Source organism: Apteryx rowi, unplaced genomic scaffold (assembly GCF_003343035.1).
Source record: "Apteryx rowi isolate R43461 unplaced genomic scaffold, aptRow1 scaffold_47, whole genome shotgun sequence".
Lineage (NCBI taxonomy): Eukaryota > Metazoa > Chordata > Aves > Apterygiformes > Apterygidae > Apteryx > Apteryx rowi.
Window position 1 is genome coordinate 1,676,905 of NW_020450727.1, and position 13,582 is coordinate 1,690,486.

The window sequence follows — 13,582 nt, forward strand, 5'->3', positions numbered from 1 at the left end:
CCTCCTACCCGCCCCCCGGGATCCGCCCTCCCCTTAGCCATTGTCCCCTTATTTTCCCCCGGGGATCCTTCCCGCGGCCATTACTCCTCGCCCGGGATCCCTCTCCCCCGCGGCCGTTCCCCCCGGCTCCCAGCCCGCGCGCCGCCACTCACGTGCCGCTGCCGGCCCGCCGTGCCCCGGAAGCGCCCTCAGCTGCCGCGCGCCACATCCTGCCCTCTGACGGGACGCCGCTGGGCTCAGCCCGGCCTCCGGCCTCCCGCCCGCCTGCCTTCCGATTGGCCGCTGCCGGCCCCGCCCCGCGGCTCCGATTGGGCGGCGCGGCCGCCAGTCGCGGGGCGGGCGGGGCCGGGGCCGGGGCGGAGTGGGGGCCGGGGCGGCCGGGCCGGGGCTGGCGGCGCGGGGGCCCCGCCATGGCCCACTTCGAGACGCAGTACCAGCGCCTGGAGAGCTCCTCCACCGAGTCCCCCCCCGGCGGCGGGGACCTGCTCGTCCACGTCCCCGAGGGCGCCAAGTGTGAGCGGCGGCGCCGGGACCGGCACCGGGGCTTGGGGCCCGTGACGGGGCCTGGGCACCGGGCGGCGGGGGCGAGGCCGCGCCCCGAGACCGGGGGAGGCTCTGGGCGCCGGGAGGGGCGGGGGCTGGGAGCGGCGGAGGTGTGGCGGCCGGCTGGCGGGGCGGGCTCCTCCGGGGACCCGGGGCCTTGGGGGTGAGGGGGAGCACCCGGGCTGGCGCTGGGGCTTGGGGACCGCAGGGGCGACCGTGGGCCCGGGGGGAGCCGGGGGGGAGCCTGGCGTGGGGGGTCTGTGGGGCCCGGTTGGGGGCCTGAGAGAGACACCGGGAGAGGGGTGAAGAGGGAGCTGTGTGTGTTGCAAGAGCTAGGCCGGGTGTGCCAGAGGCGCTCTCACCCTGCGTTTTTTCCTTCCTTCAGCTCCATGGCATCATATAGAGAACCTGGACCTTTTCTTCTCTCGTATATCCTTCCACAGCATGCGCACTGCCTTGAGAGGGCATGCACTTCACCGCCTTGTGCTGTGCTCCCCATGCTGACAGAGGTGCTTGGTTTGGCATACCTTGGGGCTGAGGCAGCATCTGCCCCTTCCCTTAGGACACTACATGCTTCCAGAGGAGCTGGGGGATGGCAGAGCCCCTAAGAGTATGGGATGCTGTGGGTATTAAATGCAGTTTTGCCTGTCTCTGCGTTGTCCTGTGCCTGAGATCTCTCCTTGCTGCCTACCCACCCCTCCCCTTGTGCAGCCTGAGGGCAGGCTGAGTTTCTGTTCTCTGCTTGGGCAGAATCCACCTCTGGGGGAAGAAGGGGGTTTGGATCAACCCAGGTCCTCTTATCCCAGCTGTGCTATACCTGGGAAGAGTGTGTTTCCCTGCAGCAGAGTACCAGCTTGCTGGTGAATAGGGATGGGAGAGAGTTTCCGTCACTGGTAGAGGGAGATTTGGCTGGGGGGTCTGTGGATGCCAGTGGGACGGGAGGTGTCTCCACCCTTTGTCAGTAGGAAAAGCTTTCCAGTCTGTTCTCCTTGACTATAGCTCTCACGTTTATAATCTGCATCAGAAAAATGGCTTCACCTGCATGCTCATCGGGGAGATCTTTGAGCTTATGTAAGTGCAGGCTCCCCTCCCCTGTAGGCTGTTGGGGCTGACAGGAAGCTGACAGGAAGCTGGGGAATGGCTGTGGGAGTGTGCTGAGCCATTCCAGTCAGGAGGCGGGAGGGTTCCCTTCTCAGATATCCTGCCTGCCTTTCATTAGAGTTTTCCATGCCCCAAACCCATATTCCGCTTTGAGGAGGTGGTGCCGTGAGCTTTCCTGGCACCATGGCTGTGGGGCTGCCTGAGTTGCAGCTCCTGCCTGCCGTGTGTCCGGGCGGGAGGTGGGCAGGGTGATTCCCTCATGGCCACTCCCTCTCTTTGCAGGCAGTTCATCTTTGTGGTGGCGTTCACCACCTTTCTTATCAGCTGCGTCGATTATGACATTCTCTTTGCCAACAAAGCAGTAAATCACAGCCAGCATCCGAGTGAGCCCATTAAGGTGACGCTGCCAGATGCCTTCCTGCCTCCAAATGTCTGCAGTGCAAGGTAGGAGCGGCTGAGGGCACGTTAGCCACTGCTCTTGCTTTCTCAGGTACTAAGGGCTGTCCGGGGCTTGACTCCTGCTATCTGCCTCTTCTTGCCTGCAGAATCCAGGCAAACAGCTTCCTCATCTGTATCCTGGTGATAGCTGGGGTTTTCTGGATCCACCGACTCATCAAATTTATCTACAACATTTGCTGCTACTGGGAAATTCACTCCTTCTACATCAATGCCCTCAAAATCCCCATGGTAAGTAGCTGGGCTGAGGGCCTTATGCAGGGCTGCTGAGGAAAGCAGGAGTCCCTGCTGTGCAGTGAGAAGCAGCTCACCTCTACCCCCATTCGGAGCCAGCTTCTCCAAAAGTCTTGTACCGAGGGCTCTTCCTTCTGCTCCAGCTCTTCCCAGGGTTACATAACCACGTTGATCTCCTTTCAGCTTTTCCAGCAGCCAACTTGCTGCATGTTAACCCTTCTCTGCCCAGCCTGTCACTGTGTGTGCTGGCATGTGCATCTGCCATCTGCCACCCAATATGTTTATTATTATCTGCGATGGCCTTTTCTGTGATGCCTTTCAACAGCAAAGGCATAAACGAGGTATGAGCGAGGGTGTTTTCTTATCTCCTGGGAGGCGAGCAGAATCATCTCCCTTCTTTATTGATGAGGAAACTGAGGCTTGGTTGGTGAACAGCATGCTGGAGATCTGTGTCAGAGATGGGGTTTGAGGCTTACGCCTACAACCTGGTGCAGGATCTTCTGCTCTGTCTGATAACATCAGAGGGTGCATGTGCTTCCTTTTAGGAGAAGCCATGGGTGTTTGAGAAAGATGGACTGAGCCAAGAGGCTTGGTTTGTCCCCAGCTTTGCCACAGGCTGCCTTTGGGACACTGGTCAAATCCCTTCCCCTATCCCTACCTCCCCTCTGACTCCAAGCATTAGGCGTGCTTCCCATGGGCTCTGAGGGGAAGGAAAGCTCACGTGAGCCTGGGAYTGTATTTGTGCCTCCAAAATAGGAGTGTGTGTGAGTGGGTGGGAAACGGTCATCTACACTAGTCCCTGGGTAAAGGGCGCTGGGGCAAGGTATGGGGTTTGCCTGCTGCAGGCTGAAGCAGTGTGGAGAGGTGCCTTGTGTTGCGTGTGCTTCACTGGTACCCCAAAAGTGTGTGCTGGGACCCGCTGTTAGAGCAGGGCGCAGCCCGACTTCTGTGCCCAGACATGGCCTGCCTCTAATCTTGCTGCTTCCCCCTCCCAGTCCAACCTGCCCTACTACACCTGGCAGGAGGTGCAGGCCCGCATCGTGCAGATCCAGAAGGAGCACCAGATCTGCATCCACAAGAAAGAGCTGACAGAGCTGGACATCTACCACCGCATTCTCCGCTTCAAGAACTACATGGTGGCCATGGTGAACAAGTCTCTGCTGCCCATCCGCTTCCGCCTGCCCTTGCTGGGAGACACAGTCTTCTACACTCGTGGGCTCAAGTACAACTTCGAGCTCATCTTTTTCTGGGGGCCAGGCTCCCTCTTTGAGAATGAGTGGAGCCTGAAGGCCGAATACAAGCGGGCTGGGAACCGCCTGGAGCTAGCTGAGAAGCTCAGCACTCGCATCCTTTGGATTGGCATTGCCAACTTCCTCCTCTGCCCCCTCATCCTCATCTGGCAGATCCTCTACGCCTTCTTCAGCTACACGGAGATCCTGAAGCGGGAGCCAGGCAGCCTGGGTGCCCGCTGCTGGTCTCTCTATGGCCGCTGTTACCTCCGTCACTTCAATGAGCTGGACCACGAACTGCACTCACGCCTCAGCAAGGGCTACAAGCCAGCTTCCAAATATATGAACTGCTTTATCTCCCCGCTCCTCACCATCGTGGCCAAGAATGTGGCCTTCTTTGCTGGCTCCATCCTGGCCGTGCTCATTGCTCTCACCATCTATGACGAGGACGTGCTGGCAGTGGAGCACGTGCTGACAACGGTCACCCTGCTCGGGGTGGGCATCACGGTGTGCAGGTGAGCTGGACCTGTGCTGGGCAGAGCCGGCTGCTCCCAGCAACTTTGCAGGGAACAGCGAGGCTGATGCCGCCTGTGTGGATGTGCTCTTAGGTTGCAAGCAAACATGAGTCTGCTCTAGGGGAAGAACACAGCTGGGGAGAGGCAGAATGGGGCAGGAAGGAGAAGGGGGTACTAGTCAGCTTGGTGCAGTGATTGTAGTGATGACTTCAGAAATGATACGAGGGTTTTAGCTGAAGCTGTACAGCGGGAGCCCTGAGCTGTACTAGCAGGAGGGTTTGGGTTGGGAGTGAAGGCCACAGGTGGAGCTGTGGATGTGGGCTGTTCACTCTGCCCTCCCAGGATGAGATGTCCCTTAAACTGAAGCGCAATGCTGTGATGTTTCCCTGTCCTATCCTGCAGGTCCTTCATTCCTGACCAGCACCTGGTATTTTGCCCAGAGCAGCTGCTGCGGGTCATCTTGGCGCACATCCACTACATGCCTGACCACTGGCAGGGCAATGCCCACCGCTATGAGACCCGGGATGAGTTTGCCCAGCTCTTCCAGTACAAAGCGGTGAGCCTGGCTCACAAGGGACTGAGACAGAAACTAACTTTTGTCCCTGCAGGAGGGAGAAGCTGCCAGAGAGCCAGGCAGCTCCTGAGCAGACAGAGAGAGCTTTCTTGGAAATGACCTTCCCCAGCTGATGGGTCAGGGCTGAGGGCTGGCTCCAGGATTGAGGGTTTGTTGGGGAGRCAACAGGGGTAGGGTTTCCAGTGCAGGATGGGACGTGGAGTTGAGGGGGGCCTGAGCTTTGCTCTGGGGCCAGCTTTATTGGGGCAGTTTCTGGCATCTTCAAGCTCACTCTGAGCCCCCTGTTTCCCTGCCCAGGTCTTCATCCTGGAGGAACTCCTGAGTCCCATCATTACCCCCCTGATCCTTATCATCTGCCTCCGACCCAAGTCCTTGGACATTGTTGACTTCTTCCGCAACTTCACTGTGGAGGTGGTGGGTGTGGGCGACACCTGCTCCTTTGCCCAGATGGACGTGCGCCAGCACGGCCACCCAGCGGTAGGTCCCATGCGTGGCGGGATAGTAGCGTGGGCTCCACACCAGCATGCCTGATCCGTTAGACACAGGAGAGGCTGTAACTCACCACTCCTGGGAGCCTGCAGCCAACAGCCTGTGACTGCCTCAGTGCTGAGGCTCTGGGGCTGCCAGTGCAGGTCACCAGGCTGYGACTATTAACCTGATATGTTATACACTGGGCTCTGTCATTTCTTAATATTTAACGTCCTTGCCTGTCTTCACAGACAAGAACCTTGTGCCCTGCTCCCTCAGGAGAGGAGTGGGTATATTTGGGCATCTTAAAAAGTGTGACCACTGAGAACAGATTAAAAAGGCTGGGCTGCTTTTTGCCAGGAGAGAAGCAGGATGAGGGAAATGGGATGTGTTTTCCATTATATGAAAACTACTGCAAAGTGAAAGAGGTTCAATCTGTTTCTTGTGCCTGGGAATTTACATGAGTCATCAAGAAAAGCTCGCTAGTGACAGGGCCATGAACTGGGAAAGAGTGGGCTCACTGTGTTAAGAACAGTTGTTTGCTGGTTGTAGTTGCTTCTGCTGTGGGCTGGAGAGTGCAAGACAAAGCTTTCAGCTCTGATTTTTGTGCTAGCCCTCATCTCCATCTCCTTTGCAGCAGGAGGTGGAGGACACTGTGCTTTACAGCCGCTACTTTCCTGGGCTGCAAGGACTGAACTAGGACGGGGCATTTGCTCTAGTGCCTGCCTGCTGCATGGAGCTGTGGCCCAGCTTGTGCTGGGTATTGTGGGTTTTGCCCAGACTGGTCCTGCAGGATTTGCAGGCCTGGCAGGGGCTTAAAGCATGTCCTGGCCCTCACTACCTCTCTCTGTTCTGCAGTGGATGTCAGCAGGAAAGACGGAGGCCTCCATTTACCAGCAGGCGGAGGATGGCAAGACGGAGTTGTCCCTCATGCACTTTGCCATCACCAACCCCAAGTGGCAGCCGCCCCGCGAGAGCACGGCCTTCATCGGTTTCCTGAAGGAGCGGGTGCACCGGGACAGCAGCGTGGCGCTGGCCCAGCAGGCTGTACTCCCCGAAAACGCCCTCTTCAGCTCCATCCAGTCCCTGCAGTCGGAGTCAGAGGTGCCCAGGCCGGTGGGGATAAGTGGTGTTCTTAGGGTGCTTGCTGGGTGCCAACAAGCTCTGGGATAACCAGGCCCTCTGGGCAAATTTTCCCCTTGCCTGGGCTGTATCCAGGGATGGGAATATGATAGATAGCGCTAGCTGGGACTGCCTCTGGGTTTCTAAAGATGGGCAGCAAGGTATCCTGGAACACTGTGAGGTGGGAGAGGGGCTGGGGGAAGCTGTGGTGCCTCAGTTCTGTGTTGCTGGTATGGAGGTCAGGTCTCCACGTCTGCACAGGACAGTGACTCTCTCCTTTTCAACTCTGCAGCCTCACAGCCTGATTGCCAATGTGATAGCAGGCTCCTCAGCTCTGGGCTTTCACATGGGCCGCGATGGACAAGCCTCCCGCCATCTCTCTGAAGTGGCCTCGGCCCTACGTTCCTTCTCCCCACTCCAGTCTGCCCAGCAGCCCCCCAGCAGCTTCCAGACAGGCGGAAGGGATGGAGAGGGAGCCCAGCCTCGGGGGGCGAGTGCCATGACAGTCTCTGGGTAAGGACATGGCAGCATTGGCTGCCAGCTGCAGGCTAGGGGAGAACAACTGGAGACCTTGCAAGTCCTGAATTCTTTTGCTGTTTGCCCCACTGCTGTGCCATTGTCCTATGTGTGCAGTGGCTGTCTGGCATTTGTCTCTGCATCCTGGGACAGGAAGGGACATGTTCACAAGCAGAGCTAGGCCCAGATGCTTACACTGGCCCCAAAGAGCGGTGTGGGGCCCTGGTGTTCTCCTGAAGGTACCACAGCACCTTCCTGGCAGGAAAGAGACTGCTCTGAGCATCCCTTCCCAGGGATGAGGGCGATGTCCAAGTAGGGCCTGCCCTGGTCCTGARTGCCACCTGCTCTGGAGGTGAGAGGCTGGTGAGCTCTATGCCCTGGCACAGGGGCACAGTGCGATGGGATACCTGGGGTGGGGCAGTGCCATGCCTGGGCTGATCATCTTGTGCGGCTGGGGAGAGGACGCAGAGGGCCCGTCCCTCTCCATCACAGGAGTGGGTGTCTGCATGCCTTACAGTAGAGCAGAGAGAGGCTGGGCTGGGTGCGCTGTAGGGGGCCACCCAGGCAGCAAACACCTCCTGTGTGTCCCCTTGGCAGTGCTGATGCAAGGACTGTGAGCTCAGGGAGCAGCGCCTGGGAGGGTCAGCTACAGAGCATGATCCTGTCAGAGTATGCCTCCACCGAGATGAGTCTCCACGCGCTCTACATGCACGAGGTGAGCAGCCAGGAGCCGGGCTGGCCAGCGGGGCGTGGGCCCAGGGCAGTCAGGATGGGGCTGGTGTAGCTGGAGCCTGGGGTGGCTGGGGAGCTCTGAGGGACTGGAAGGGGAGCTGAGAGCAAGTGTATGTGCACTGCTGGGGAGGGGGTGCTTTGGGGAGTCTGGGCTCTCCCCACATGGCTGACCTGCTCATGTCTCGGCCCTGCAGTTGCACAAACAGCAAACCCAGCTGGAGCCCGAGCGGCACACTTGGCACCGGCGAGAGAGCGACGAGAGCGGGGAGAGTGCCCACGAGGAGCTGGAAGCTCAGCGGGGTGCCTCTGTCCCCATCCCTCGCTCTGCCAGCTACCCCTTCTCCTCGCCGCGGCAGCCTGCCGAGGAGACAGCCACACTACAGACTGGCTTCCAGCGGCGATACGGTGGCATCACAGGTATGGGAGCCAGGGTGGAGGTCGGAGCTCTGGATCAGAGCCCTGTAGCCAATGCCCTGCATGGACTGGCATGGGCAGTCTGCCTGCCGCTGAAGCCTGGCATCCCCTGTGTAGCTGATCTTCCTCCTCACCCATCCTGCAGACCCAGGCACAGTGCACAGAGCCCCATCACACTTCTCCCGCCTCCCGCTGGGAGGCTGGGCTGAGGACGGGCAGTCAGCGAGACACCCAGAGCCCGTGCCGGAGGAGAGCTCAGAAGATGAGCTTCCACCGCAGATCCACAAGGTAGGGGCAAAAGCTGTGGCTGAGAGGGGCTGCGTGAACTCTGGCTGGCAGGCTGGGGTGGTGGCAGCTGGTCCCAGTACGTGCCACATCCCCTCTCTATCTTGCAGGTGTAGCCTTGTAGACTGGGGATCTCGTGGGGGTTGCAGACTGGGAGCCGCCAGGGCAGCAGGATGTGGCATCAGCCTGATTCTTCTCCCGTCCCAAGGGGACGGGGTGATCCTGGGCTTCATTTTGTTGCCATCAATTGCCGAAGAGACAAAGCTGCCAGGCCAGCGGCTTTGCAGTGGCGCCTTGTGTCCAGCCGTTTGTCAAGTCAACGCCACTCTGACTCTTGTGGGGTGAATGCGTGTGTGAGTACATACGTGTGTCTGTGTTCACATCTGTGTCGTCTGTGTCGGAGGATCGCTGCAGAGCCTGCGAAAGCTGACGTGATGGGACTGGCGGTGGGGACTGGCTTGGAGGTGGCAGCAGCAGCTGCTGGTCGAAGGGACGTGAGAAGGCACCAGCTTCAGACATCCACCCGGAGCTGGGACCTGCCTTCTGAATGAGGGCAGGGAGCTGGTGTCCCCTGGGGATGGCCACCCGTGTCAGGAGGTGTCGAGGGGAGCTAACAGCCTGCAGCAGTGCTGGCACCATGACTGCCCTGCTTGCAGCCTTGGGGAGGTGCCCAGCACTGCATTGCCCTTCCAGGGAGGACCAACTTCGTGCCCCTCAGTCCGGAGCAGGATGGCAGTGGGGCAGTCCCCCCGCTCCATGCACACACACACTGCCCCATCTCCCTTGCTGAGGGATGGRACCCCACTGCTGCAGGTGGGGGTGGGCATAGCCAGCAGGCCCTGCTCTCACTGGGATCTGGGGAGGCTGCAGCTCTTCTCCAGCTCCCGTGACAGCTGCCCAGTCCCTTGCACACCAGGAAGGGGCTGTGGAGGTGGGAGAATTTTGTCCCTGACATCTCTCCTGGCTGGCAGCCTCTGTGCCATATCTCTGAGCTAGGGCAACGTGCCCCCTGGCCAGTGCCCATGGGATGTGGGCTGCTAGCAGGGCCCGCTTGCAATGCCAAAGAGACCCTGGGGTGATCCAGCCTGGCTTCTCCTGGGGGCATATGCAGCCCAGTTGGAGCCCACCCTGAAGGACTTGTTCTCTGTGTATTGAATTGACTCTCTTCCCCCAGGTGTTATAAAAGCCTTTTCCCTATGCCTGACCTGTCTGATACATTGGATGTCTTCCTGATGTGGCCATTTCTGTGGTATTGGGGCTTTCCTCCTGCCCAAACAAAGCCTTCAGTGCGTCTTGCATCTCACCCAGGGACTCTCAGCTCCTTCCTTCACTCCTGAGAGAATCCTTTTGCTTGCAACATTGCTTTGGCTGCTGCAGAGCCCATATCCCAAGCAGATGGCTTATGTCTCGGAGGGGCAAGAGGAGGTGCCCTAAATCCAGAGGGGAGAGGCAAACCCTAGCCCAGCCCCATGGTAGAGGGGAGAGTAGGTTTCCTGGTTGTGCAGCATAACCTCAGACAGGACCTTCCCAAGATCACCCTGGTTTCCCTTGCCCCTCTTCCAGTGGCAGCTTGCGAGCATGTGCATCTCGGCTAACGCCCGCCAGGCATTGCTTTCACCCTCCTTCACTCTTTCCCCTGGCAGGGACTGCTTGCTTTTACCATGCCCTCTGCGAGCAACAGGCAGGCCCTCCTCTCCCATCCCTGGAGTCCAGGGCCACCTTTCTTCCCCTGCCAGGGTTATTGGCCTGTGCCCTTTGAGCCTGGGCTGGGCCCACGCCTGCTGAGCCAGCTGCTCTCTGCGCTGGGGCAGACATGCCTGGTAGCAGGGACGCAAGCATGGAGGCGTGTGGCGTTGCGCCCAAGGATTCCTTGGATGTTCAGTAACATAAGGGAGACTGTAAAAGAGCGAGGACTACAGGTGCAGCATGACCTCAAGTAATAAGTATTTTATTACTCACTCTTAGATTGCAGTCTCTGCCTAATTCGCTATAACCAGGCACTACGTATTTTGCTACGTGCACTTCAGGTTTGTGAGCGCATTGCTGTCTGACAAGTTCCAATCCCTCGATGCCCTGTCTGTCACGGAGGAATCCTGGTGTGGGTGTCCCCTTCTCACCGGGTGCGGGTCCTGCAGTCAGACCCTGCTCCAGATAGCTGGCCTACACTGCACAAGCTGGCATTAATCTTTTATAGAGTTCCCCCATTGTTCTCACCCAATAACAGTAGTTTAACCCAACACAAGCCTAATGGCCTTTCATCCAATTATGTTCTGTTGTTCCCTTGCGGTTTTCTTCTTTTTTACTTCTTATCACTATTCCCACATAGTTCTACCAGAGATGAGGGTTTCTACAGTGTCATTTCTTTCCTTATCACTAATGCCACACAGTGCCACTCTTTCCAATAGTGCCCAGTGACAGGAAAGAGGCAATGGGCACAAACTGAAACCCAGGAAGTTCCATCTGGACATAAGGAAAACCACCCCCCCCTTTTTTTTTTTACTGTGAGAGTGACTGAGCACTGGAACAGGTTGCCCAGAGAGGTCATGGAGTTTCCATCCTTAGGGACAGTCAGAAGCCATCTGGATAGGGTCCTGGGCAACCTGCTATAGGTGACCCTGTTTTGAGCAGGGAGGTTGGACTAGATGATCTCCAGAGGTCCCTTCCAACCTCAACAGTTCTGTAGTTCTGCAATAGTTCTGCAGTGTAGTGCCTCAGGCCGTAGACCCCACAGGTGACTGCCAACTGGTGGGACGCACCAGCGTGTCCTGCTGTGGCAAGGGCTGTGCTATCCATGAGGCCCGCTCTTGCCTGCAGGCCCGAGCCAAGGCAGCAAACAGGGCTGACTCTGGCCCTCGTGCTCGTAGGCCCAACCTTTGCTCTTACCTCTTGTTAGACCCAACTGTGGCCATAGGAGCAAGAGGGCCAGGAGCACTGATGGTTCAATAATTGTGGCTCTGCCTGGCCTTTGACATCCTTCCCCCAGGCCGGGAAGCGTAGAGGGGGTGTTTGTGCAGGGGCAGGCTCTTTTGGGTGATGGGCTCCCTGTCACAAGGGGGAGGGACAGACCAAAGCTATGACTGGTCTGGGCCTGTAAGAGACTAAAATGAGTGCACTAAAGCAAAGCCCTGGATGGGGATCAGCTCCTTACAGCTGGAGTCAGGACTTCTGGGGTCTCTCTCTGGCTTGCCATGTGACTTGGGGATAAATCATGTGGCTGAGCTCAGCCAGAGGGCAAGAGGTCCATGGGCCTGGGTACCACACTGGTGTGCCAGTATCTCCAGCTGTGGGCGTGCTCTCTGCACAGCTGCTGGGGGCAGCCCCTGCCTCCCATAGAGGATCAGCTGCAAAGACCCCACAGCAGCTCCAGCTTGGGGCTGTTGTGGCATGATGAGTTTGACAAGGAAACTGAGGGCAAGTCTCCAATGCACCCAAGCTTTCCAGCCGCTTCCCTGGCCACCTGGGCTCCCTCGCTGCACACAAGGCAGTGCTGCCTGCCCCAGGGCAGCCCTTTGAGCCTGCAGCACCTGTTCAGCAGCTGTTGATCTCAAACACACATGGGCCATCTGGGTTTTTACAGACTGAAAAGCACCTTCTGGCTGCACTCTACGAAGGGCAAGCACATGGGTGTCCTCTATGCTGGCAGGCTTGGCCCTGGGGGTGGGATGCTTGGTCTAGGCTTCCTGGCATAGTCACTGCTGATCCTTAAGCAGGGCTGGCTGAGCTGGTGAAGGCTGGCTCCATCCTGGGGCAAGTGGGGAAATCTGGGCCTTTCCCTGGGAATAACAGGAGGAGGGAGAGGCCTGGCAGGAGCAGGCAGGAGTCCTTGCCGCATGTTGTGCTTGTGTCATCGCTGTCCCATGTGCATGGCAAGCTGCTCCTCCCCATCCCCTCCCAGGGTGTGCGAGTGTGCGGGTGCGCGGGGATTCCCGGGGAGTGCTGATCGCAGCCCCGTGTCCTCACTGTACAGCTGTATAGCCATGTAATAAAGGTGGGGCATATCATCCTTGCCAGTGTCCGAGTCTCTGATTGCCCCGGAGCGTGGTGCAGCTTGCCTGTCTCTGGCTGCAGAGCAGGGGGCAGTAATGTGGGACTGAGGATGCTGGAGAAGGCAGTGCCCAGGATGGACTCTGCCCCTGAACACGTTCCAGGAGGCTGCAAACTGCCTGGGCTGGTGTGGAGCCAGCTAGGAGCATGGGAGGAGCAGGGCCTCCCTGAAGGTCGGCACCAAGGCCCTTCCCTGCTCTGGCCGTATCCTGGAGGCTGCAGCGTGCATGGACAAGGAAACGTCTAGAGCTCAGAGCTCAGCTGGGAGCAGCAGGCTTGCAGGCTGCACACTGCTCCCTTGAGAGTGCTGGGGACGACCTGATCCCCTGCTTGCATCCCAGGATGCCAGGGGATACATAAAGTAGGTGGCAGGGATACAGTGCCTAGCCCCTGGAGCCGTGTCTGAGGAAGGGAACACTGGCAGGGGCTGAGTGGGTAGCAGCTCCTGGGAGTGATATGTCCTACATTATCTTCCTGGTTGGACCATGCCTGGTGAACAGCCCCTGCTGTAAAGTAGATGGGGTGCTGTCAACAAGAGCATGCAGGGAACCCCAGTAGCACCTTCCCCAGCTCAGATCAGGGCTCTTCCTGCAAATCCTGGGCTTCTCAGCAGGATAACAAGCCCTTTCCACAGCAGGGAATGGCCTGAGTCACCCCACTGCAGCTGGGTGACTGCCAGGTGTCTCTCTTGGCCCTTTTTCCCTGGTACTCCTGATGCTGCAAAGGGCTCTGCACCTTGGCAGATGGTAACATCTCCTAGCTGTGGATTTGGGGGGGGCTGAAAGATGGGGCTGATGCACTCATCTTGCAGGGGGTGTGGGGCCTTGGTTTCAGACCTAACACTTGGCTTTGGTGCAGCCTATATGTGCAAGTGGCCTCTGGGGCCTTGGCTCCCTGTGTGTCCCTATGAGCCTTCCCGGGGAACAGAGCGTCCGGCAGTAGCAGGATGCAGCTTGGTGAGGTGGCCTGAGCTGCACCTGGAGCAGGCAGCCAAGGAGCACCTCCCTTCTCCTGGGCTCGCTGTCATCCTCGCTGTGACGGGGCGCACGGGTTGGAGTCAATGGTGCTTGGTGGAGGCCTTCCTCAGGTGGCCCCGCTGCCTGCCGGCCTGGCTGCGGCAGCCCGTCCTTGCACAAGGCCCGCAGTGCTCTGTCCTTCTCCTCAGCCTGGGGGCGCCTGGGGGAAACCGAGGCACACCGCGTGTGTGGCTGTGATCGGTGCCTCTTCGCACTCGTGGGGCCGGGGCCACGGGGGGAAGGCGGCGGCTCTATGCACCGGGGAGCGCCCGGCCACCGCCGCCGCCTGCGCCGCCGAGTCTATCTCGGCGCCGCAGGCCCGGGGGGGCCGCC

General features: G+C 59.0%; 3 protein-coding genes across 8 annotated transcripts in view; 2 read left to right on the forward strand and 1 right to left on the reverse strand.

The window, feature by feature from the left end:
• The window catches only part of ANKZF1 (ankyrin repeat and zinc finger domain containing 1), a 7,796-nt gene extending 7,546 nt beyond the window's left edge, over positions 1-250 (reverse strand). For 3 of the 5 annotated variants that reach the window (XM_026078097.1, XM_026078095.1, XM_026078099.1), the window contains exon 1: positions 153-250. The gene's annotated coding sequence lies outside the window, so the exon portion shown is untranslated. Of the gene's footprint in view, positions 1-84; positions 103-152 lie in introns of those variants that run through there. The other 2 variants (XM_026078098.1, XM_026078096.1) reach the window with 2 other exon arrangements.
• A 110-nt stretch (positions 251-360) lies between these two features.
• ATG9A (autophagy related 9A) overlaps positions 361-13,582 on the forward strand; it is a 14,474-nt gene continuing 1,252 nt past the window's right edge. Inside the window, exons 1-14 of one of the 2 annotated variants that reach the window (XM_026078126.1) lie at positions 361-513; positions 929-972; positions 1,550-1,614; positions 1,927-2,088; positions 2,190-2,331; positions 3,330-4,078; positions 4,481-4,634; positions 4,950-5,129; positions 5,979-6,224; positions 6,535-6,755; positions 7,356-7,473; positions 7,685-7,907; positions 8,050-8,192; positions 8,300-12,193. In XM_026078126.1, the coding sequence (XP_025933911.1) occupies positions 411-513; positions 929-972; positions 1,550-1,614; positions 1,927-2,088; positions 2,190-2,331; positions 3,330-4,078; positions 4,481-4,634; positions 4,950-5,129; positions 5,979-6,224; positions 6,535-6,755; positions 7,356-7,473; positions 7,685-7,907; positions 8,050-8,192; positions 8,300-8,305 (2,556 nt within the window). In that variant the 5' untranslated portion in view covers positions 361-410 and the 3' untranslated portion in view covers positions 8,306-12,193. Of the gene's footprint in view, positions 514-928; positions 973-1,549; positions 1,615-1,926; positions 2,089-2,189; positions 2,332-3,329; positions 4,079-4,480; positions 4,635-4,949; positions 5,130-5,978; positions 6,225-6,534; positions 6,756-7,355; positions 7,474-7,684; positions 7,908-8,049; positions 8,193-8,299; positions 12,194-13,582 lie in introns of those variants that run through there. The other variant, XM_026078125.1, reaches the window with a different exon arrangement.
• Positions 8,455-13,582, forward strand: part of ABCB6 (ATP binding cassette subfamily B member 6 (Langereis blood group)) — a 13,238-nt gene continuing 8,110 nt past the window's right edge. The window contains exon 1 of the mRNA XM_026078127.1: positions 8,455-8,542. The gene's annotated coding sequence lies outside the window, so the exon portion shown is untranslated. The remainder of the gene's footprint in view (positions 8,543-13,582) is intronic.